Below are 20,671 nucleotides of genomic sequence, written 5' to 3' on the forward strand. Positions count from 1 at the left end.
ACCCAGGCTCTCATCCTGGCACCAACCAGAGAGCTGGCCGGACAGATCCAGAAGGTTAGACCAATCAGAGAATGCCTTTTATATGTACAGTCAACCAATCAAAATGCCTTATTTGTACAAATTATTTTGGGGGGGCCCCAGATGATTAACTTAATGTGCAACATTGTTTTCTCACTCAACAGTAAACAAACCAACATAAAGTTAAAGTGTATAGAGTGTAGCTGCACATTTATAAAGTGACAATTTAAGGACTCTATAATACCACTAAAATGACAAATTAAACATTGGCCAAATTGTCAAATATTAAAGGCAGAAATTGTGAAAATAGCAGATCTACATGCTCACAACGCCTCGCAAAAGCGAGGCGTTGTGAGCATGTAGATCTGCTATTTTCACAATGGAACAAAATGTAATGCCTCTACTCTTAGTGCTCGTCAGTGTGGGGGTCCCCAGTTAAAAAGTTTTTTTGGGGGGTTGCAGCCTGAAAAGGTTGAGAACCACTGCTATAGTTTACTGACACTACACTGTAAACAATGTGTTTACTTTGATTACTATAAGTCACTCACTCGGTATGAAAAGCGTCTGGATAAATGCACTACATTGTACGTTGTGTTCTGATTGGTTCGTGCGAGCCTGCCTGGTCACATGTCTCTCTTCTCCAGGTCCTATTGGCTCTGGGGGACTACATGAACGTCCAATGCCACGCCTGCATCGGTGGCACCAACGTGGGCGAGGACATCAGGAAGCTGGACTACGGCCAACACGTGGTGTCAGGAACCCCGGGCAGGGTGTTCGGTCAGTACAGGGTTAAACCTTATTAACACAGGGTGTTCGGTCAGTACAGGGTTAAACCTTATTAACACAGGGTGTTTGGTCAGTACAGGGTTAAACCTTATTAACACAGAGTGTTCGGTCAGTACAGGGTTAAACCTTATTAACACAGGGTGTTTGGTCAGTACAGGGTTAAACCTTATTAACACAGGGTGTTCGGTCAGTACAGGGTTAAACCTTATTAACACAGGGTGTTTGGTCAGTACAGGGTTAAACCTTATTAACACAGGGTGTTTGGTCAGTACAGGGTTAATCCTTATTAACACAGAGTGTTCGGTCAGTACAGGGTTAAACCTTATTAACACAGGGTGTTTGGTCAGTACAGGGTTAAACCTTATTAACACAGAGTGTTCGGTCAGTACAGGGTTAAACCTTATTAACACAGAGTGTTCGGTCAGTACAGGGTTAAACCTTATTAACACAGGGTGTTCGGTCAGTACAGGGTTAATCCTTATTAACACAGGGTGTTTGGTCAGTACAGGGTTAAACCTTATTAACACAGGGTGTTTGGTCAGTACAGGGTTAAACCTTATTAACACAGGGTGTTTGGTCAGTACAGGGTTAATCCTTATTAACACAGAGTGTTCGGTCAGTACAGGGTTAAACCTTATTAACACAGGGTGTTTGGTCAGTACAGGGTTAATCCTTATTAACACAGAGTGTTCGGTCAGTACAGGGTTAAACCTTATTAACACAGGGTGTTCGGTCAGTACAGGGTTAAACCTTATTAACACAGGGTGTTTGGTCAGTACAGGGTTAATCCTTATTAACACAGGGTGTTTGGTCAGTACAGGGTTAAACCTTATTAACACAGGGTGTTCGGTCAGTACAGGGTTAAACCTTATTAACACAGGGTGTTCGGTCAGTACAGGGTTAAACCTTATTAACACAGTGTTCGGTCAGTACAGGGTTAAACCTTATTAACACAGGGTGTTTGGTCAGTACAGGGTTAATCCTTATTAACACAGGGTGTTCGGTCAGTACAGGGTTAATCCTTATTAACACAGGGTGTTTGGTCAGTACAGGGTTAAACCTTATTAACACAGGGTGTTTGGTCAGTACAGGGTTAAACCTTATTAACACAGGGTGTTCGGTCAGTACAGGGTTAAACCTTATTAACACAGGGTGTTCGGTCAGTACAGGGTTAATCCTTATTAACACAGGGTGTTTGGTCAGTACAGGGTTAAACCTTATTAACACAGGGTGTTTGGTCAGTACAGGGTTAAACCTTATTAACACAGGGTGTTCGGTCAGTACAGGGTTAAACCTTATTAACTCATATGCTGCCATTTAACAATACCTTCGTACTCTTTAACTGCCATTCGTCTCCATAGACTTCCATGTAATTCATAGTGCACGGATCATGCACACCCATGCCTAGATAATGCACCACGTGTGTCCACATTGCTCACAGCTTTCAAACAAAAAAATCCGAATGGAAATCCGTTCAGGCATTCATGAGATAGCAGCCATTATGTTTTACACTGTTGTGAGCTTGGAGGTCTGCTACCTGAGTTGTATGGGGGTTGTATGGGGGTTAAACAAGCAATTTCGCGATCGCTATCATGCCTACTAACGTTTTTGGGGTCCAAAAAAAAATTTTTGAAAAAAAAAAAAATATATATATATTTTATTTATTTTATTTTTTATTTATTTACGGGATTCACGGGCGTGGCAGGGTGGTACAACGGGATTTTTAAGGGATTCACGTTTTTGGCAGTTAATGAGTTAACACAGGGTGTTTGGTCAGTACAGGGTTAATCCTTATTAACACAGGGTGTTTGGTCAGTACAGAGTTAATCCTTAACACAGGGTGTTCGGTCAGTACAGGGTTAATCCTTATTAACACAGGGTGTTTGGTCAGTACAGAGTTAATCCTTAACACAGGGTGTTCGGTCAGTACAGGGTTAAACCTTATTAACACAGGGTGTTTGGTCAGTACAGGGTTAAACCTTATTAACACAGGGTGTTTGGTCAGTACAGGGTTAAACCTTATTAACACAGGGTGTTCAGTCAGTACAGGGTTAAACCTTATTAACACAGGGTGTTTGGTCAGTACAGGGTTAAACCTTATTAACACAGGGTGTTCGGTCAGTACAGGGTTAAACCTTATTAACACAGGGTGTTTGGTCAGTACAGGGTTAAACCTTATTAACACAGGGTGTTTGGTCAGTACAGGGTTAAACCTTATTAACACAGGGTGTTTGGTCAGTACAGGGTTAAACCTTATTAACACAGGGTGTTTGGTCAGTACAGGGTTAAACCTTATTAACACAGGGTGTTTGGTCAGTACAGGGTTAAACCTTATTAACACATTGAGTGAAACAAAAATCCCATAGTGCCCAAAATGTATTTGATCTGACCCTATTTTGGATTCTCAGAGAAAAAGTAATCTTAGTAAATGTAATCTGATCCGAGTATGTCCTGTTCATTTTTGCGATAGTATTTCCTCTCACTTAGAAAAGAAAAATAACAATCGCAGGCATCAGTGCTTTTGTAACGGCCGATAGAGAAGGCCGCGTTTTCACCCATTTAGGCCTAACCTATAGTTAGGCCTAAATCAGAAATTAGCCTACAAAAACAAATATGTTGATACATACTGTACATGTGCCGACTGTAAGCCCCTCCCTACACTAAAATGTGTTCCCGGCCTGAATGGGTTAAACATGAACGTGATTTAAAAGTTAGATTAGGAGATAAATGCACTTTTGTGAATCTCATAACACTGCTGTCTATGAGAATGTATGAACGATAAGTTTGACTGGCTCTCTTCTCTTCTGTGTGTGTACCTCTCTCTCTGTGTGTGTGTGTGTGTGTGTGTGTGTGTGTGTGTGTGTGTGTGTGTGTGTGTGTGTGTGTGTGTGTGTGTGTGTGTGTGTGTGTGTGTGTGTGTGTGTGTGTGTGTGTGTGTGTGTGTGTAGATATGATCAGGAGGCGGAGCTTAAGGACCAGAGCCATTAAGATGCTGGTTCTGGACGAGGCTGACGAGATGCTCAACAAAGGTCAGAGGTCACCTCTTCTAACGTTCAATAATAATATAACATTTTAAATGAGAAACAAATACTAAAAACAGAACTAGAAGGATGAAATTCTGGGAATTTGCAAGTATCGATTCCTCTGTACTGTTCCTGATGAATTCTGTCTTACTGTTTATATTACATATTGTGTCACGTGAAACATGACCAATCCTGTCTGATTGGACATTATATTGTCCAATCAGACAGGGGGACAGAACAAGTCCACTGAACTCAATGGACCTTTGGGATTACAGAACACTTTAGGTGACAAAAAGGTGATACAAATTAACATAAAAGTTAAATAGAACATGTTGACTTTACGTGAGAGCCTTTTAAGACATTTTAGAACTAGAACAATAGCCTGGTTGTCTATAGCAACTACGCTAATATTTGCAGATCTTGTAAATCTTGCTAAGTGCTTATAATGGCAAAAAATACATCTAAAGATGACATTGGTAAAATCGTCTGATGCATACCGTTCGATTTGGGGAGTCACAAAATCTTGGCATCACCGAACAGCTGAATTAATGACATGTCCATCCCTAATACTGTATAAATGTGTGTGTGTGTATGTCTCTCCAGGCTTTAAGGAACAGATCTATGACGTGTATCGCTACCTGCCTTCCTAATGTCTGTCTGTCTGTCTGTCTGTCTGTCTGTCTGTCTGCCTCTCTCTCCAGGCTTTAAGGAACAGATCTATGACGTGTATCGCTACCTGCCCCCGGCCACCCAGGTGTGTCTGATCAGCGCTACGCTTCCTCACGAGATCCTGGAGATGACCAACAAGTTCATGACCGACCCCATCCGCATCCTGGTCAAACGGTGAGTCACCTTTAACCTCTGACCCCATCCGTATCCTGGTCAAACGGTGAGTTCACCTTTAAAATCCAAAATTACATCGATAATATCTGTCAATTAAATGACTTCTGTGTCTGTCTCCTCGTGTGTGTGTGTGTGTGTGTGTGTGTGTGTGTGTGTGTGTGTGTGTGTGTGTGTGTGTGTGTGTGTGTGTGTGTGTGTGTGTGTGTGTGTGTGTGTGTGTGTGTGTGTGCGTGCGTCTCAGTGATGAGTTGACTCTAGAAGGCATCAAGCAGTTCTTCGTGGCGGTGGAGAGAGAGGAGTGGAAGTTTGACACCCTGTGTGACCTTTATGACACCCTGACCATCACCCAGGCTGTGATCTTCTGTAACACCAAGAGAAAGGTGCACACACACACACACACACACACACACACACACACACACAGGCAGGCAAACACACAGACCGTACATATACGCACGGTGGACTGGCTGACAGAGAAGATGTATTAACATGTATATTATGTATTTAAGGTGGACTGGCTGACAGAGAAGATGTATTAACATGTATATTATGTATTTAAGGTGGACTGGCTGACAGAGAAGATGTATTAACATGTATATTATGTATTTAAGGTGGACTGGCTGACAGAGAAGATGCGTGAGGCTAACTTCACCGTGTCTTCCATGCATGGAGACATGCCTCAGAAAGAGAGAGAGAGCATCATGAAGGAGTTCAGATCTGGAGCCAGGTACACAACTGTTGCTACACACTGCTACACTACACACACACATCCATCATGAAGGAGTTCAGATCTGGAGCCAGGTACACAACTGTTACACAACACTGACACTACACTCACAACGTGTCGCGTTGTGAGCTGGTTGTGAGCTTGTAGATCTGCAATTTATTGGCAAACGTTCCGCCCCAGGATAATGGATTTTGATTTTTCGCGATAAGGCTAGGGCTCCACCAAAATGCCGGCGTCGGACGGCGTAAAAAAATGAACCGGGGCGAATTTGAGCGTCCGACGCTGACGTTGACGTCGGCAGTGGAGCACGCTTCATTGATTAAAACGGGAGCGTTCCCAGCGTTGACGTTGACACGACGCTCAACGCGCCCGGTGGAGCCGGGGGGTAATATCTCAAATCGTGATTTCTTTTGTGACAATAATCGTGACATGAAATGTTCATATCGTCCCATCCCTAATTGATGTATTACCTTGCTTATTGTTAAGTCACTTTGGATTAAGCATCTGCTAAATGATTAAACTGTAAATACAGTGTATGACCGTGTGTGTGTGTGTGTGTGTGTGTGTGTGTGTGTGTGTGTGTGTGTGTGTGTGTGTGTGTGTGTGTGTGTGTGCCTGTGTGCGTGTGCATACAGTCGTGTGCTGATCTCCACAGACGTGTGGGCCAGAGGTCTGGATGTTCCTCAGGTGTCTCTGATCATCAACTATGACCTTCCCAACAACAGAGAGCTGTACATCCACAGGTACGTGCACACACACACACACACACACACACACACACACACACACACACACACACACACACCCCTACCTTCCCAACAACAGAGAGCTGTACATCCACAGGTACGTGCACACACACACACACACACACACACACACACCCCTACCTTCCCAACAACAGAGAGCTGTACATCGACAGGTACGCACGCGCGCACACAGATTTAAAAATAAGCAAAAATACACTGCATCAAAGGATTTATTGCGTAGGCCCTATAATTATTTCCTTGAGCGTGGGGAATTGGTTTGGGGTAAAACCGTTTGCGGTTTTGGTAATTCCGTGTGTAGTCCATCTGAAGACTACAACATGAATGATGCAGTAGAGAGAGAGACACTGGAGCAGCTCAGACGGTTCTAACCTTTTATTCAGGTGCCAGTATAACAGGAGTGACTAACGTTGCGATGCTAGTGCATCTTCATCAGAGTCATGAAGAGTGATGAAGATGCACTAGCATCGAAACGTTTGTCAATCCTGTTATACTGGCACCTGAATAAAGTACCATGCATAGTAGTACATAAGGACCGCAGGAATACACAAGAAACGGAGGGGAGAGTAATTTAATCCGGTCTCTCCGTAGCTCCGGACGTAATTGTCTCTCCGTAACCTTACGGACAACACTCAACCTGACGGATTAAAACCGATAAAAACGTACCTACACATGAACTACCCGTGGCGAACTTGTGTCAACCGTGGGGGCAGTAGAGGGAGAAATGTTTCGTCTTTTTTTCTTGTATCCATTTCGTTAGGAGGAAGTAAAACAAAAAAAAAAAATCACAAAATTAGTAACCAACATGCTGAACAGGCCAGGACGCAGACCCGCATGCCAGCCAAATTAGCGCTCTCTGCCAGCTGAGCTCTCTCGAATGCGCCTCTCTCCACTCCTGTGCACGCGATTTTTGTGGGTTTTGGGGTGTTTTTAGTCGGGTTTTGGGTCGGTTTGGGTGGCTCATTAACTGTCGGCGGCGCCCCCTTGAGATTGCGCTCTAGGCGGTCGCAACGGCATGTGTCCACACTCATCCATTCTCCAGTCCTTTTTATATTATACCCAGACAGCACAGTGACTAGCGCCGATGGGAGAGTGTCGTTCAATCCGAGTGTATCCTCCAAGGGTGTCTATAAACCTCTCTGTCAACAATGTAGGCGCTATGTAGCATTTGCTCATTGGGAAGATGCATTTGGGTGCCATCTAGTGGATATAGTATGTACATATAGGCTTTATTGAACCCTGTAACACAGAGACCGTACTGTACTATGCATATTGACGCAATTACCGTACGTTCTCTCTCACCCCCAAACGTACACAAAATTAACCATATGTAACTATAAATGGCCCTTAAAAGGTTAGAACCGTCTGAGCTGCTCCAGTCTCTACTGCATACATCTGTCCCTGCTCCTGTGATGCACCAGACTAGCCGTGTAGGCTGAGGCGCGCTGTAGAACCTCTTTGTGACTACAACATGATGTAGGCTGTTTCCGTTTATGTAAACATGGCTGCTGTCTCCTCTCAGGATTGGCCGATCGGGTCGTTACGGCCGTAAGGGCGTGGCCATCAACTTTGTGAAGAACGACGACATCCGTATCCTGAGAGACATCGAGCAGTACTACTCTACCCAGATAGACGAGATGCCCATGAACGGTACGTTAATCACTGTTAATTACTGTTAATTACTGTCAATTACAACAGTACTACTCTACCCAGATAGACCAGTTATCCATGAACGGTATGCAAAACTTTTGGCTAGTACGCCTACTACAGATTTTGTCCAACTATCTCACAAATCGGTAGACAGTATCTCTACAGTCATGTGATCGACGTGGATCTGTCCGATTTGCCCTATTCCATCCTGATTGGCTAAGATTGGCTTGCAAAGTTTGCAGGATTGGTCCATTTTGAATAAAATGCCTCAAATGACGAACACAGCGCGCACAATTTAAAATCAGCCTAATGGTGGCGCTATAACAGGACAATTTGTGTGTTTACTTATAAACTCCACCGATCAGTGTACAACTTTTTATGTGCACTCCCTAGAGGCCAAGGAAAAACCTTTGCCCTGTATTTTTCATATCTGCCTTTTATAGCGCCACTAGCAGGCCAACTTATGTCAAACAATTTGTTTCCTATTATTCCTCAGTAGTCAGTACAAGTCAGTACACAGTGTCATGTGCCATGTATCATAGTCATGTGATCAAGATGGATTCGTCAGATATTTCATTTTCCATCCTAACTGCCTTGGCTTCCAAAGATTGCAGGATTGGTCCATTTAGAACAAAATGACGTTAAACGTTAAACCGTAGCTTACTATACGAGGAACCCGTGTAGGGCTGTCACAATTATTACATAATCGTCTAATCGTGATTATTTGACTTTATCGCAATTATTTTGTCATAATCGTCATAATCGTGAATGTTGAAAAATGTCTGAAATAGTGGAAATAGCAGATCTACAAGTAGATCGGCTATTTCCACTATCAAAGTTATTTTTTAAGTAGTAAGTTGTCAAATATGTCTATAATGTCTTTGTATATTTAAGTTATGTGTCATATCTACCATGTGCAACTTCAAAGCCTAAAAGCCAAACAGAAATGTAATTATCAACGACAAAAACACAATTAAATCGTTAATCGCCAATTATTTGAGTGACTATTAATCGTCATGTAAAATGTCATATCGTGACAGCCCTACCCGTGGCTGACACTCCAATTCCCCAAATGCAACGGAAGATCTCGTGACCAGGAGGAGGTCTGGTTCCCTCATGGACAGCCAGGGTTATGAGATTCACAAAAGTGCATTTGTCTCCTGATCTAACTGTGATCACATTCATGTTTGAAACGAGCCCTTCTCTACCGGCCGTTACAAAAACACTGATGACCGCGATTTTCATTTTTCTGTTCTGAGTGAAAGAAAATACTATTGTGAAAATAATCTCTCTCTCCCTCTGTCTGTCTCTCTCTCTCTCTCTCTCTCTCTCTCTCTCTCTCCACAGTGGCTGATCTGATCTGAAGATGTCGACCGAAGTGGTTGAATATTTTTCATTTAATGGTTTTATTTCTTCGTGTTTTTTTTTTTGCTCAACAGATTTCTTATCCTTTTTTTTTATTATTACCAAGAAGCTGTAGTGAGTCTGTGTTGTTACCAGCTGTTAATGCTCACCATGTTTTGTAAATAAAGTTCTTTGGTTCCCATTGAAGTCATTTCTCTGTTATTCACTCAAACGTTATTTATCTCCTACCAGGACCTCTGGTACTGATGGTTTTAGCTCCTACCAGGACCTCTAGTACTGATGGTTTTAGCTCCTACCAGGACCTCTAGTACTGCTGGTTTTATGTCCTAGCAGGACCTCTAGTACTGATGGTTTTATCTCCTACCAGGACCTCTAGTACTGATGGTTTTATCTCCTACCAGGACCTCTGGTACTGATGGTTTTATCTCCTACCAGGACCTCTAGTATTGAGACCCCTGCAAAATCATTTGGGGACCCCCCTGGTGGTCCTGACCCACAGGTTGAGAACCACTGCTATATGTTATAATAATTGCTTCTTAGAGGGTCAACCAACGGTGGGAGGACGTCACAGAGGTAACACCTGGACTCTCCGACCGGCACCAAAAATGGCACCAACACTGACCCAGGCGTGTCGTTGCCAGGATTTTATCTGAAGCAAACACGGAAGTCAAAGTTCCTATGATTGGCCGCTAGTTGCGCTGTTTTCCCCCCACGAGGTACCAAAAAGAATGTGTCTACATTGGACCCCATTCGTCTTCCCCTTTGATTTTCTAACCTTAATAAACGTTGTCATAAATACTTTATGGTTCCTGTCGCTAGTGAAAAACTCCCTTTCAATCACCATGATATGCGTTTTGAGCAAATATGGTCCCATTTATGTTAAACGTGATGATAGATTTGCGGGGGGGAGGAGCTGATACCAGCCGGCTGTGTTCTTCTTCATGTGCTGTATTTCGGGAGGCTCCGACCACATTCTCCCATGTATCCCTGCGATTCCACGTGACCGTTGGCAGCCAATACCATTCCTTATGATTCCTGGGGTACCTTTCAAACAATGATGGCGTCACCCATACAAGGGACAAGAAAACCTAATTTTCGCTGCATAGAAAGCAATGGTGTCGGGCTGTCCATATCTTTCTACAGTCTATGGTCTGACCTCACTAAGACCACACCAGACCAGTTTTATCCCATAAAACAAGCTGTGTTTACATGGACACACACTTTTAATCGGGTTAAAACAATATTTAAAATAAACCTGATTAAAAAAATCATCCATGTGTGAGTCGCAGCCCTAGCCTTGAAACCTTTTTGTCTCAGGGCACCCCATGAATATTGTTGAAATCTGAGGCACCCCTACATTATAATCTTCACTCCCAGCACCTTATATTTATAGCATATTGTCGTTGTCGGGTGGAAAACCTTGTCCAAAACTGTTTGTTTTGGATTTATCATCTATAAAATGTACTAAACTAGTGAAAACGGACGATCTACAAGCACATCGCAAGGCGTTGTGTGCTTGTAGATCGGCTGTTTTCACTAGTTTTGTGTGACAGTCTTGTATGATGAAGCAGGGCTTTGCTTTACCAAAAGACGTACACATTTGAAACTTTGAGATACAAGGTTTCTGCCCGTCAGCAACAGTATTTTAGTGATTATGTTGCGAGGACAACGTTGAGATAACGGCCATTTTGGTTAGAACTGACTGAAAATAACCTTATACTTCAAGTTTAAAATGATACTAAATATTTTGTTCAAGTGTCCAAATAAATTCAAAATATTATCAAATGATCTCGCGGCACCCCTGGACTGCCGTCGTGGCACCCCAGGGTGCCCCGTCACCCACTTTGAAAACCCCTGCTCTAGACCTTTTCACAACCCGATCAAACACCAGATGGAAGTGATCTGACCACATGTAAACACTTGATCCAAAACCTTCAATCGGGTTTATTTTAATCACATTGGAAGAAAGGTGTCCATCAGGCATGTGCACAAACAGACATCAAAGGGGGCTTGAGCCCCTGCCCTTTTATCCGTCTGTAAAAAGTGTCCTATGCAGTTTTCACTATGGTGAAAGAAATGCAAATGCCCCCTCTTTCCATGCCATACCTGAAGGCAGCCGTCAAGAGAATTGCCTTGCCCAAACTCTCCTGAACTTGAATGCAGCATCTTATGTTGAAAGAATTGCCCTCTCTGTGTAGAAATCCATGCTGTTCTGCCACATCTCCAGTATTGTGCTTAGTTCAGTGTGGTGTCAAGTACCTGAAAATAGCCTGCAAACGTGTTGTGAGCTTGGAGGTCGGCTATTTTCGATATTTTCACCAAAAGGCCCTTTTAGAAATGTCAGCCCCTGCCTCTCTAACATTCCCGGCACGTCCCTGAAATGGTGCATTTATATAGCACTTTAATCCAAGGCGCTTTACAGAGATTGTGCATTACATTCACCCATTGACACACACATTCATTACATTCACCCATTGACACACACATTCATTACATTCATCCATTCACACACACATTCATACACCGATGTCAGAGGAAACCATGCAAGGCACCACCAACCTGCTCACCGGGAGCAACCAGGGGTTCAGAGTCTTGCTCAAGGAATCTTCGAGAACCAACTCTGGGAGAGCCCGGGATCGAACTGGTAACCCTCCGTGTTCAACGACGGTTTCTCTACCCCCTGAGCCACTGCCACCCACACAGAAAACGTCCATTGAACTCTTATGGGGTTGCAGAAAGTGAACAGAAGAAAGGTTTACTCTAGTCTAGGTGAAATAAAAGTTAACAGAAAAAAGGATGGACAAGAACAAAGGTGTGGTTGCCTATACTTTGCTCCTCTAGGCTAGGGCAGTGGTTCTCAACCTTTTTAGGCTGTGACCCCCAAAATAATATAATACTGACGAGCACTAAGAGTTGAGGCATTACATTTTGTATAACAGTTCTATTTTGAAAATAGCAGATCTACATTTTGCGAGGCGTTGTGAGCATGTACTGTAGATACTATTTTCACACTTCTACCTCTAATATTTGACAATTTGTCCAATGTTTATTTTTGTCCATTTTAGAGGTATTAAAAAGTCCTTAAATTGTCACTTCAGAAATGTGCATAATATAGGCCTATATATACATTCAAACGTTGTGTTAGTGTTGTTTACTGCTGAGTGATGAAACAACGTTGCACATTAAGTTTATCATCTGGGGACCCCCCACAACAATGTGGGGACCCCCCCGGGGGTGCCGACCCACAGGTTGAGAACCACTGCTAGGCCGTCGACAACATTGTCTCCATGTGCCTTTATAGCAACCACACTAACTAGACTGCACAGTCTGCACTCTATGGAGATGCCAGGGGCGGAAACACTGACAGATACGCCACATACAGACACACCTACTTGCGTGCTCTGCCGACGCAAGTAATAACTAGAACTGCACCCTATAGAGTAACGAAGTCATGACATGACTCACTCATCCCCCGGTTCCAAGGAAGTCATTCTCTATGGAGAATAACATTGAGTCATCTTAAAACCGTCTCATATAAGCCTTGTGGTCCAGTCACTCATATTTGATAAAGCCCGTTTCTGTTCCTGATTAATATGCAAAAATCACGATACAGTCAAATTAACTCTAATTTGATGGCAGAGCAAGCACTAGTCTAGCCTCGTGAACCAGGCTTTTATTTTGACACTAGTCTGCACAGATACTGTCTTTTTACAGATTAACATGTCTTTTTACAGATTAACAGTCTAACCTAACTACCATGAATATTGTGGATGTACCCTTCTATTTAATCCTTTTGGGGATGTTGATGTTGTCATCTGCCCATTTTCGATTTGGTCAAAATAAAATGGTTGAATAGAACTCATATTTAGGGACCATCGCTCCATTGTTCCCAATGGGTTGTAATGCAGGCTGCTATCCCAGGAAGTCATGTGATCCAAGATGGCCGCGGTGTGAATAAGGTCTATTGAGGTGCCAACTTGCGTCTTGTGCACAAAGTAGGCCATACATGACATCACCAGGAATGCTGGCCCCTCATTGGCTGTTAATGATGACGTGGCCAGAGATCCCTGATTGGGCTACGGTCTTCGACAAGAGGAGACACCGACGGTAACCGGAAAACTCGCCCTAAAACAAACTCGACCCAAACTCGTTTCCCAACGGGTCTGTGGCCTTAAGCTAGATGCAGAATAGACTAAAATCAAATATTTGCTTCTGGGGGTCCCTGGAACAAAATATTTTGTGATGGGGGTCCGTGGCCAAATACATATCATTCTGGGGGTCCTTCACATCACATGACAAAGTTTGAGAAACACTGATGGCAACATCATTTTTTTTTAAAGAAAAGTGTTATGATTTAGAAGACATCAGTGGTTAAGGTCCCCCAAAATGTGTTTTTGGCCGTGGACCCCCATCTCAAAATATTTTGTTCCACGGATGGATGGACCCCTATCGCAAACTTTTTTGTTCCAGGGACCCCCAGAAGCACAGATTTGATTTTAGTCTAATCTGCATCTAGCTTAAGGCCACAGACCCGTTGGGAAACGAGTTTGGGTCGAGTTTGTTTTAGGGCGAGTTTTCTGGTATTCACACCTACATACACACCCAGCCGATTACAGTGCTTGCCCGCTCTGCATGCGCAAGTAACTAGAAATGCACTCTGTGGAGGTGCCAGCTTGCGCCTTTGCGCACAAGCAGGCCATGTACGCACAGGGGAGTTGTTGGCTGGATTATTCATGAAGCTTTCCCGGAAGAGAAAGATCCCATGATTGGCCACTAGTTGCGCTGTTTTCTCCCCACGAGGTACCAAAAAGATTTTTTCTCCACTGGACTCCATTCATTTTCCTCTTTGATTTTCTAACCTTAATAAACATCGTCATAAATACTTTATGGTTCCCGTCGTTAGTGAAAAACTGCCTTTCAATTACCATGATATGCGTTTTGTGCAAATATGGTCCCATTTATGTTAAAATTGATGATAAAGTTGCGGGGGGCGTGGCCAACTAAACTGATACCAGCCGGCTGTGTTCTTCTTCGCGTGCTGTATTTCGGGAGGCTCCGACCACATTCTCCCATGTATCCCTGCTGTTGCACGTGACCGTTGGCAGCCAATAGCATTCCTTATGATTCCTGGGGTACCATTCAAACAATGATGGCGACACCCATACAAGGGACAGAAAAGCATAATTTTTGCCGCACAGAAAACAATGGCTTCGCACCGTCCATATTCTTTTACAGTCTATAGCCGCTTCTCAATTCAGAGTGTGCGTCCTTCGTAGTGTAGCAGCCCTAGCTAGGGTAATGCTAGTCTATAGGGCTTGTCCTGTGAAGTGCACATTTTGCCTGTGAAATGGGACAGCACTGCCAAGTGCATAGCCGAGAACTTCCGGACGCAAAAAAACAATCGTCTGCCATTTTTCCCGCCCTCCGCTGTACTTTTAAACCATTTTAAACTGTCTTAAACGCCCCCAGACGTATTTTTTTGAGACAGGGAATTAACTTTTTAGACATTTTAGGATAGTATTATTTGCGCACTATGTAGCGCAAATCCCTTGGATTGGGAAGCAGCTTATGTGTACACACAAGCAGGTACGCACAAGCAGGGTGTGCCATGAGGTGCGCTTCCGTGTTACAACAGGCATGGTAGTTAGAAACGCGCCTGCAGGGACGTTGTCGCCAGGCCACGGTTTGTGTTGATGTGACGTCAGACCACGTCTCAGTCAGACTGTCATATATTAGAAGTCTGTTGCGTCGCAGGACAAAGGAAGACAAGAGTCAGAAGAATGTGCTGATGAAGACCTCGAGTCAGAAAGGACCCAGAAAAAGACAATCAAGTCAGAAAAGAGAAACAAAAGACAGACAAAGAAGACAGAGATAAGAGACAGTGAGACAAAGAGACAGTGAGAGAGAGAGACAGAGACAGAGCCAAGACAGACAGACACAGACACACATACACACACACACACACACACTGAGATAAAGAGACACAAAACACACTCAGAAACAGAGTGGAGACAGAGACAGAGGACAGACAGGGGTGACAAATGAGTGACCCCGACAAGAGAGAGAAGAGAGAAGAGACAGACACAGAGACGGAAAAGGGAGGAGAGAGAGAGAGCGAGCACGGAGACAATAGCCAAGGGGAGAGAGAGATCGAGCATGGAGACGGTAGGGAGAGAGAGAGCGAGCATGGGGACGGTAGGGAGAGAGAGATCGAGCATGGAGACGGTAGGGAGAGAGAGAGCGAGCATGGGGACGGTAGGGAGAGAGAGATCGAGCATGGAGACGGTAGGGAGAGAGAGAGCGAGCATGGCGACAGCAGCCAGTGCAGCGCAAGGCCGCAGCGCGGGCCTCCCAGACAAGTCAAGAACCGCTCCAGCCCGGAACAGCGGCGCTTCTTGCTCCGCAGCGTGTTCAGTGACGCCAGCGCCACGGCGCTGGACCCTCAGCTGCCCAGCCTGACGCCTGAGCTGGCCGCCCGGCAGCCTCCCTTCCTCCGCGAGGCCACACCCAGGCGGCCACAGGACGACGTCCCCACACCCGAGCCAAGCCCGGCCCAGGCCGAGCCTCCGGCCGAGGAGGACGCCGACGCCGCCACGGACATCGCCGGCGGACAAGAGGACAGACGGGAGGACGTCGTCCTGGAGGCGGACGCGGTCACCGCTGAACGCGCTGCGGAAGAGAAAGACGTCCGCGACAAAGATACAGATGTGGCGCTCCTCCTCCCCTCGCCGGCGCCCGGTCTACCCGCCGAACCGGCGGGTCGGGTCGATGTGCCAGAGGCCAAGGAAGAGCCTCGCGAGGAGGAGGACGAAGAGAAGAAGAGGCGGCTAGAGGCCGAGCGCCGAGAGCACGAGAAGAGAGTGAAGGCAGTGATCGAGGAGGCCAAGACCAAAGCCGTGGGAACGTCTCCGGACGGCCGCTTCCTGAAGTTTGACGAGATCGGCCACGGCTCCTTCAAGATGGTCTACAAGGGCCTGGACACCAAGGACAACCGGGAGGTGGCGTGGTTAGAGCTCAACGAATACAAGCTGACCAAGTCGGACCAGAAGCGCTTCAGGGAGGAGGTGGACATGTTGAAGCGGCTGCAGCACAACAACATCGTCCGCTTCTGCGACTCGTGGGAGGAGACGCGGAGAGGAGACAAGAAGTGCATGGTGCTGGTCACGGAGCTCATGGCCTCGGGAACGCTCAGGAACTACCTGAAGCGCTTCAAGGTGATGAAGATCAAGTGGCTGCGAAACTGGGGCCGACAGATCCTCCGGGGGCTCCACTTCCTGCACACCCAGAAACCCCCCATCATCCACCGCGACCTCAAGTGCGACAACATCTTCATCACGGGCGCCACGGGCGACGTGAAGATCGGGGACCTCGGGCTGGCCACGCTCAAGCCGGCGTCGTACGCCAAGAGCGTCATCGGCACGCCGGAGTTCATGGCGCCCGAGATGTACGAGGAGAAGTACGACGAGTCGGTGGACGTGTACGCATTCGGCATGTGCCTGCTGGAGATGGCCACCTCCGAGTTCCCCTACCAGGAGTGCCAGAACGCGGCGCAGATCTACCGCAAGGTCACACACGGCGTGAAGCCGGACAGCTTTGACAAGGTGGTCTTCCCCGAGCTCAAGGAGATCATCGAGGGATGCATCAGCTTCAACAAAGCCGACCGGCCTTCCTGCGCGGAGCTGCTGAACCACACCTTCTTCCGGGAGGAGACGGGGCTGCGGGTGGAGCTGGCGGAGGACGACTGCGAGATGGAAGCCATCACCCTGCGGCTGAGGATCGAGGACTCCAACAAGCTGAAGGGGAACTACAACGTCCGCGAGGCCATCGAGTTCTCCTTCGACATCGACAAGCACACGCCGGAGGACGTGGCGCAGGAGATGGTGGACGGCGGCTACGCCTGCGAGGGCGACCAGAAGGTCATCGCCAAGGCCATCAAGGACAGGGTGGACATCATCTCTCGCAAGAGAGCGCAGCGGCAGCAGAGACGGAGCCAGGAAGAGGAGTGGGGACAGCTGTCCTCGTCGCTAGAGTCAATCAGCAGCGGCGGCGCATCGGACCCTCCCCCGGCCACTCAAAGCGCGCCGCAGCCTGCCACCCACGTCCCGCCTCCCCTGAGCCAGCCACCGGCTCTGCAGGTTCCCCAGCCCTCGTCCCAGCAGAGCCCCCAGACACCCCTCTACAGCGCTCCTCGCGCTTTGGACCCAAGGATGCAAACTTTGGACGCGCGCCTCATGTCCCTGTTCAAAGGCGACGGGGCTGCGGGCGGAGCTGACCATCCACCCCATGGTCACGCCAGGGCCACACCGCTGCCAGAGGGCAGCTCTTCTCCCCAGGGCTCGGCTCCTCTGACGCAGACTGGAGCTCAGCATCCACAGGCCTCTGTGGGGAACGTCCAAGCGATGCCAGCGGAGCAGCTGGCAGGAACGTCCGTATTCATGCCACCGTCTGGGGAAGGTTTCCTGCCAGATGGCACTCACAGCCCCCTTCCCGCTGAGCCAGAGCCAGGTGTCCTCCTTCTGCCATCTCAGGCTGGACTCCACCAGCCTTCCACCGTGGCTTCTCCAGAGGCCACGATCACCACCCCTCCGCCCGCTGTGTCCGTCACCTCCCCGGCGAGCTCCGGTGGGGTTTCCCCCTCACCGCCACCGGCCTCCGTGTCGCCTGTCACCGTCGATCCGTCGCAGTCGTGTCACCAAACGGCCCCCTCTCTGCCGGTGCCGTCTGCCATCATCCCCACTTCCTCTCCGGCTGTGTCGCCAATCCCTCCTGTGGCTGAGTCTCTGCTCAGCTCCACTCCTTCTGTCTCCAAACCTTCTGTCTCCATTGTTTCTGTCTCCACTCTTTCTGTCTCTGCTCCTTCTGTCTCTACTGCCCCTGTAGCCACTGCCATCTCCATTCCCTTTGTAGCTGCACCTAAAGCCAGTACCACTGGGACTGTGTCTGCTTCAGAGCAGGCACAGCCCACCACCTCAGAGTGTCAGCCTGTTCCCACTTCTGCTGCTCAGCCTGCGTCTACCAGCCAGAACCAGAACAAGGACCAGCTCTGTGCTCTGGATGCGAAGCTCCTACGCCTCTTTACAGACCAGAAGGACCAAACCTCTTCCGCCACCACCATCACCTCCTCAGCCTCTGGTCTCGGTGATGGCTGCGAGGGGAATTCGGCACCGGATGGCCATCAACGGCGGTCCGTGAACACTCACTCTCCCCATGACAAGAACGCCAAGGCCAAGCTCAACGTTCTCAACATCTCCAAGGGAGACCGGGTGGCAGAGTGCCAGTTGGAAACACACAACATGAAGATGGTCACCTTCAAGTTCGACATCGACGGGGACAACCCGGTGGAGATTGCACAGATCATGGTGGACAACGAGTTCCTGCTGGAGAGCGAGCGCAGCTCCTTCATCGAGGAGGTGCACAAGGTGATCGAGAAGGCCGACGAGATCGGAGAGAGCATGAAGGAAGAAGGCCTGGTCCAGACGGGCGAGCAGCAGCAGCAGCAGCCAGAGCTCGGCCCGATAGGCGCCGCCGCTCCCAGCCTGGTCCTGGACCGCGGCCGACGCTTCACGGTCACCCCCGTCCCAGACTCGCGCCTCAGGAGGCATCCGGTCGGTCCTGGCGACTCTGGAGAGCCGGTCGCCCCAGTGAGTGCAGCGCTCTTCCCATCCACTGCATCTGGGCAGACCTTCAGAGTGACGAGCCCCCCTCCCATTGAACCAGAAACGAGTGTCCTTCCGTCGCCTGTCACCAGTGATCCGAGCTCACCGTCGCAGTCGAGTCACCAAGTGGCCCCCTCCCTGCCGGTGCCATCTGCCACCATCCCTCCCTCGAGTCCATCTCCTCCGGCTGTGTCCCCAATCTCTCCTGCGGATGGGTCACTGCTGAGTGGCGACACCGCCGGCCCCGTTCCCTCGGTAGCCACACCTTTAGCCAGTGCCGGCGGGACTGCCACTGCTCCAGAGCAGCAGCCCGACACCTCCCAGTGTCAGCTGCCTGTTTCTACCCAACCACCACCGACTACCAGCCAAGAACCTGGGCCGGCCCCGGACTGAAGAACCACCCCGGTATAGAGGGGACATTCATGCTTTGGATGAAGAAGGCCCAAATCCCTCTTTTTAACATATACTGGAGCCCTACCACCCATCATGTTGTGAACAGGCTTTTCTCTTCACAGATGAGAAAAGCCTCCAACGACTCCAACCGCCTCGGCAAGTATCCACATGCTGCAAGACAGGAAGCTACAGAAACAGCTAACAGGAAGTTACGTCACCGATAACAGGAAGCTATACAGGAACAGCACCACTAGCTGTCTTGGGCAGCTTGTTGGTTGCTTTGCTTTCTTGCTCGCTTGGCAATATGTAGTGCCTTTGTTATTCTTTTTTAGAGGAACCCTGTTGTTTTTGTACGCATTTTTCTTCCATCCCCAATCAGTCGACCAATACTCAGGTTAGGGCTCTTCTCCCTTCTGGCACCCAAACTGTGGAATAAACTCCCTGTTGCAGTTAGAACTGCAGACTCACTCCTCGTTGCAGTTAGAACTACAGACTCACTCCCTAGCTTCCACCGTAGTCTGAAGACTTGCCTTTCAGACTCCACCTCGGCCTGTACCCTTGCCAACCTTGTAGGCTTATGCAAAGGCTAAAATATAACTAAGATATCATGTCAGTGTTGAGCTGGCATCCTATAGTGTGTACAGTTTCAATGTACAGATTATTGATGTTTAGGATATTCTACTGCTAGACTGATGATTGGTTCATGGTTCAGCTACGATCCTAGTTCGCTGTTGCTATGCATTTCATGTTTTACCTTGTGCTGTCCTTGCTTATTGTAAATCGCTCTGGATGTCTGCTGTCTGCTTAACGCCTAAATTGTACATCTTAAGGCGAAGGTTAGGGTTTGGGACATCCACGCCAGTGCTACAATGTTGCGTTTTGTGGTGTGTATACTTAGCTTCCAGTCCGATCTGCAGCTCATAGATTGTCCATCACTCGGTTTGTTCCACGCCTATCCGAATATGCCACGCCCTTTTTCTGTCTACTATATTTTTCCGTCATTTTTGAATTTTTCTCTCCCTCCATAACCCTCCCCCCCACACACAGAAACACACACACATATACACACAGAGATTCCTTGTGTCCTGTCAGCCGTAACACCCTGGCTAGGCCACCCAGCCTGGAGAAGACCTGTGTTCCTTTTCTAATTAGGTTTCACCATTATTAAATCATTTACTTATTATGGGGCGGCAGTGGATCAGGAGGTAGAGCGGAACCGCAAGGTTCCCAGTTCGATCCCAGGCTCCCCCAGAGTTAGTGTCAGAGTGTCCGCTTGAGCAAGACACTCCTGACAGTACAAAGGCTGGGCCTTTAGCCAATGAGGGTGCAGCGTTCTTGGTGACATCACCACCAACCAACAAGTGTTGTCACAGAATACCAAAAAAGTCGCCCTCTTTCAAAGTCGCCCCAGACTCGTTTCCCAACGGGTCTGTGGCCTTAAGCTAG

The 20,671-nt window shown here is 47.6% G+C and overlaps 1 protein-coding gene across 1 annotated transcript in view; it reads left to right on the forward strand.

Moving 5' to 3' along the window:
- The window catches only part of eif4a3 (eukaryotic translation initiation factor 4A3), a 13,064-nt gene extending 3,702 nt beyond the window's left edge, over positions 1-9,362 (forward strand). Inside the window, exons 4-12 of the mRNA XM_080722239.1 lie at positions 1-54; positions 663-795; positions 3,753-3,833; positions 4,529-4,670; positions 4,912-5,050; positions 5,282-5,397; positions 6,033-6,140; positions 7,684-7,811; positions 9,159-9,362. The exon at positions 1-54 is cut by the window's left edge and continues 9 nt beyond it. Coding sequence (XP_080578365.1) covers positions 1-54; positions 663-795; positions 3,753-3,833; positions 4,529-4,670; positions 4,912-5,050; positions 5,282-5,397; positions 6,033-6,140; positions 7,684-7,811; positions 9,159-9,175 — 918 coding nt within the window. The 3' untranslated portion in view covers positions 9,176-9,362. The remainder of the gene's footprint in view (positions 55-662; positions 796-3,752; positions 3,834-4,528; positions 4,671-4,911; positions 5,051-5,281; positions 5,398-6,032; positions 6,141-7,683; positions 7,812-9,158) is intronic.
- Positions 9,363-20,671: the final 11,309 nt, after the last annotated feature.

The sequence above is a fragment of the Nannobrachium achirus genome, assembly GCF_963921795.1.
Source record: "Nannobrachium achirus genome assembly, chromosome: 3".
Classification (NCBI taxonomy): domain Eukaryota; kingdom Metazoa; phylum Chordata; class Actinopteri; order Myctophiformes; family Myctophidae; genus Nannobrachium; species Nannobrachium achirus.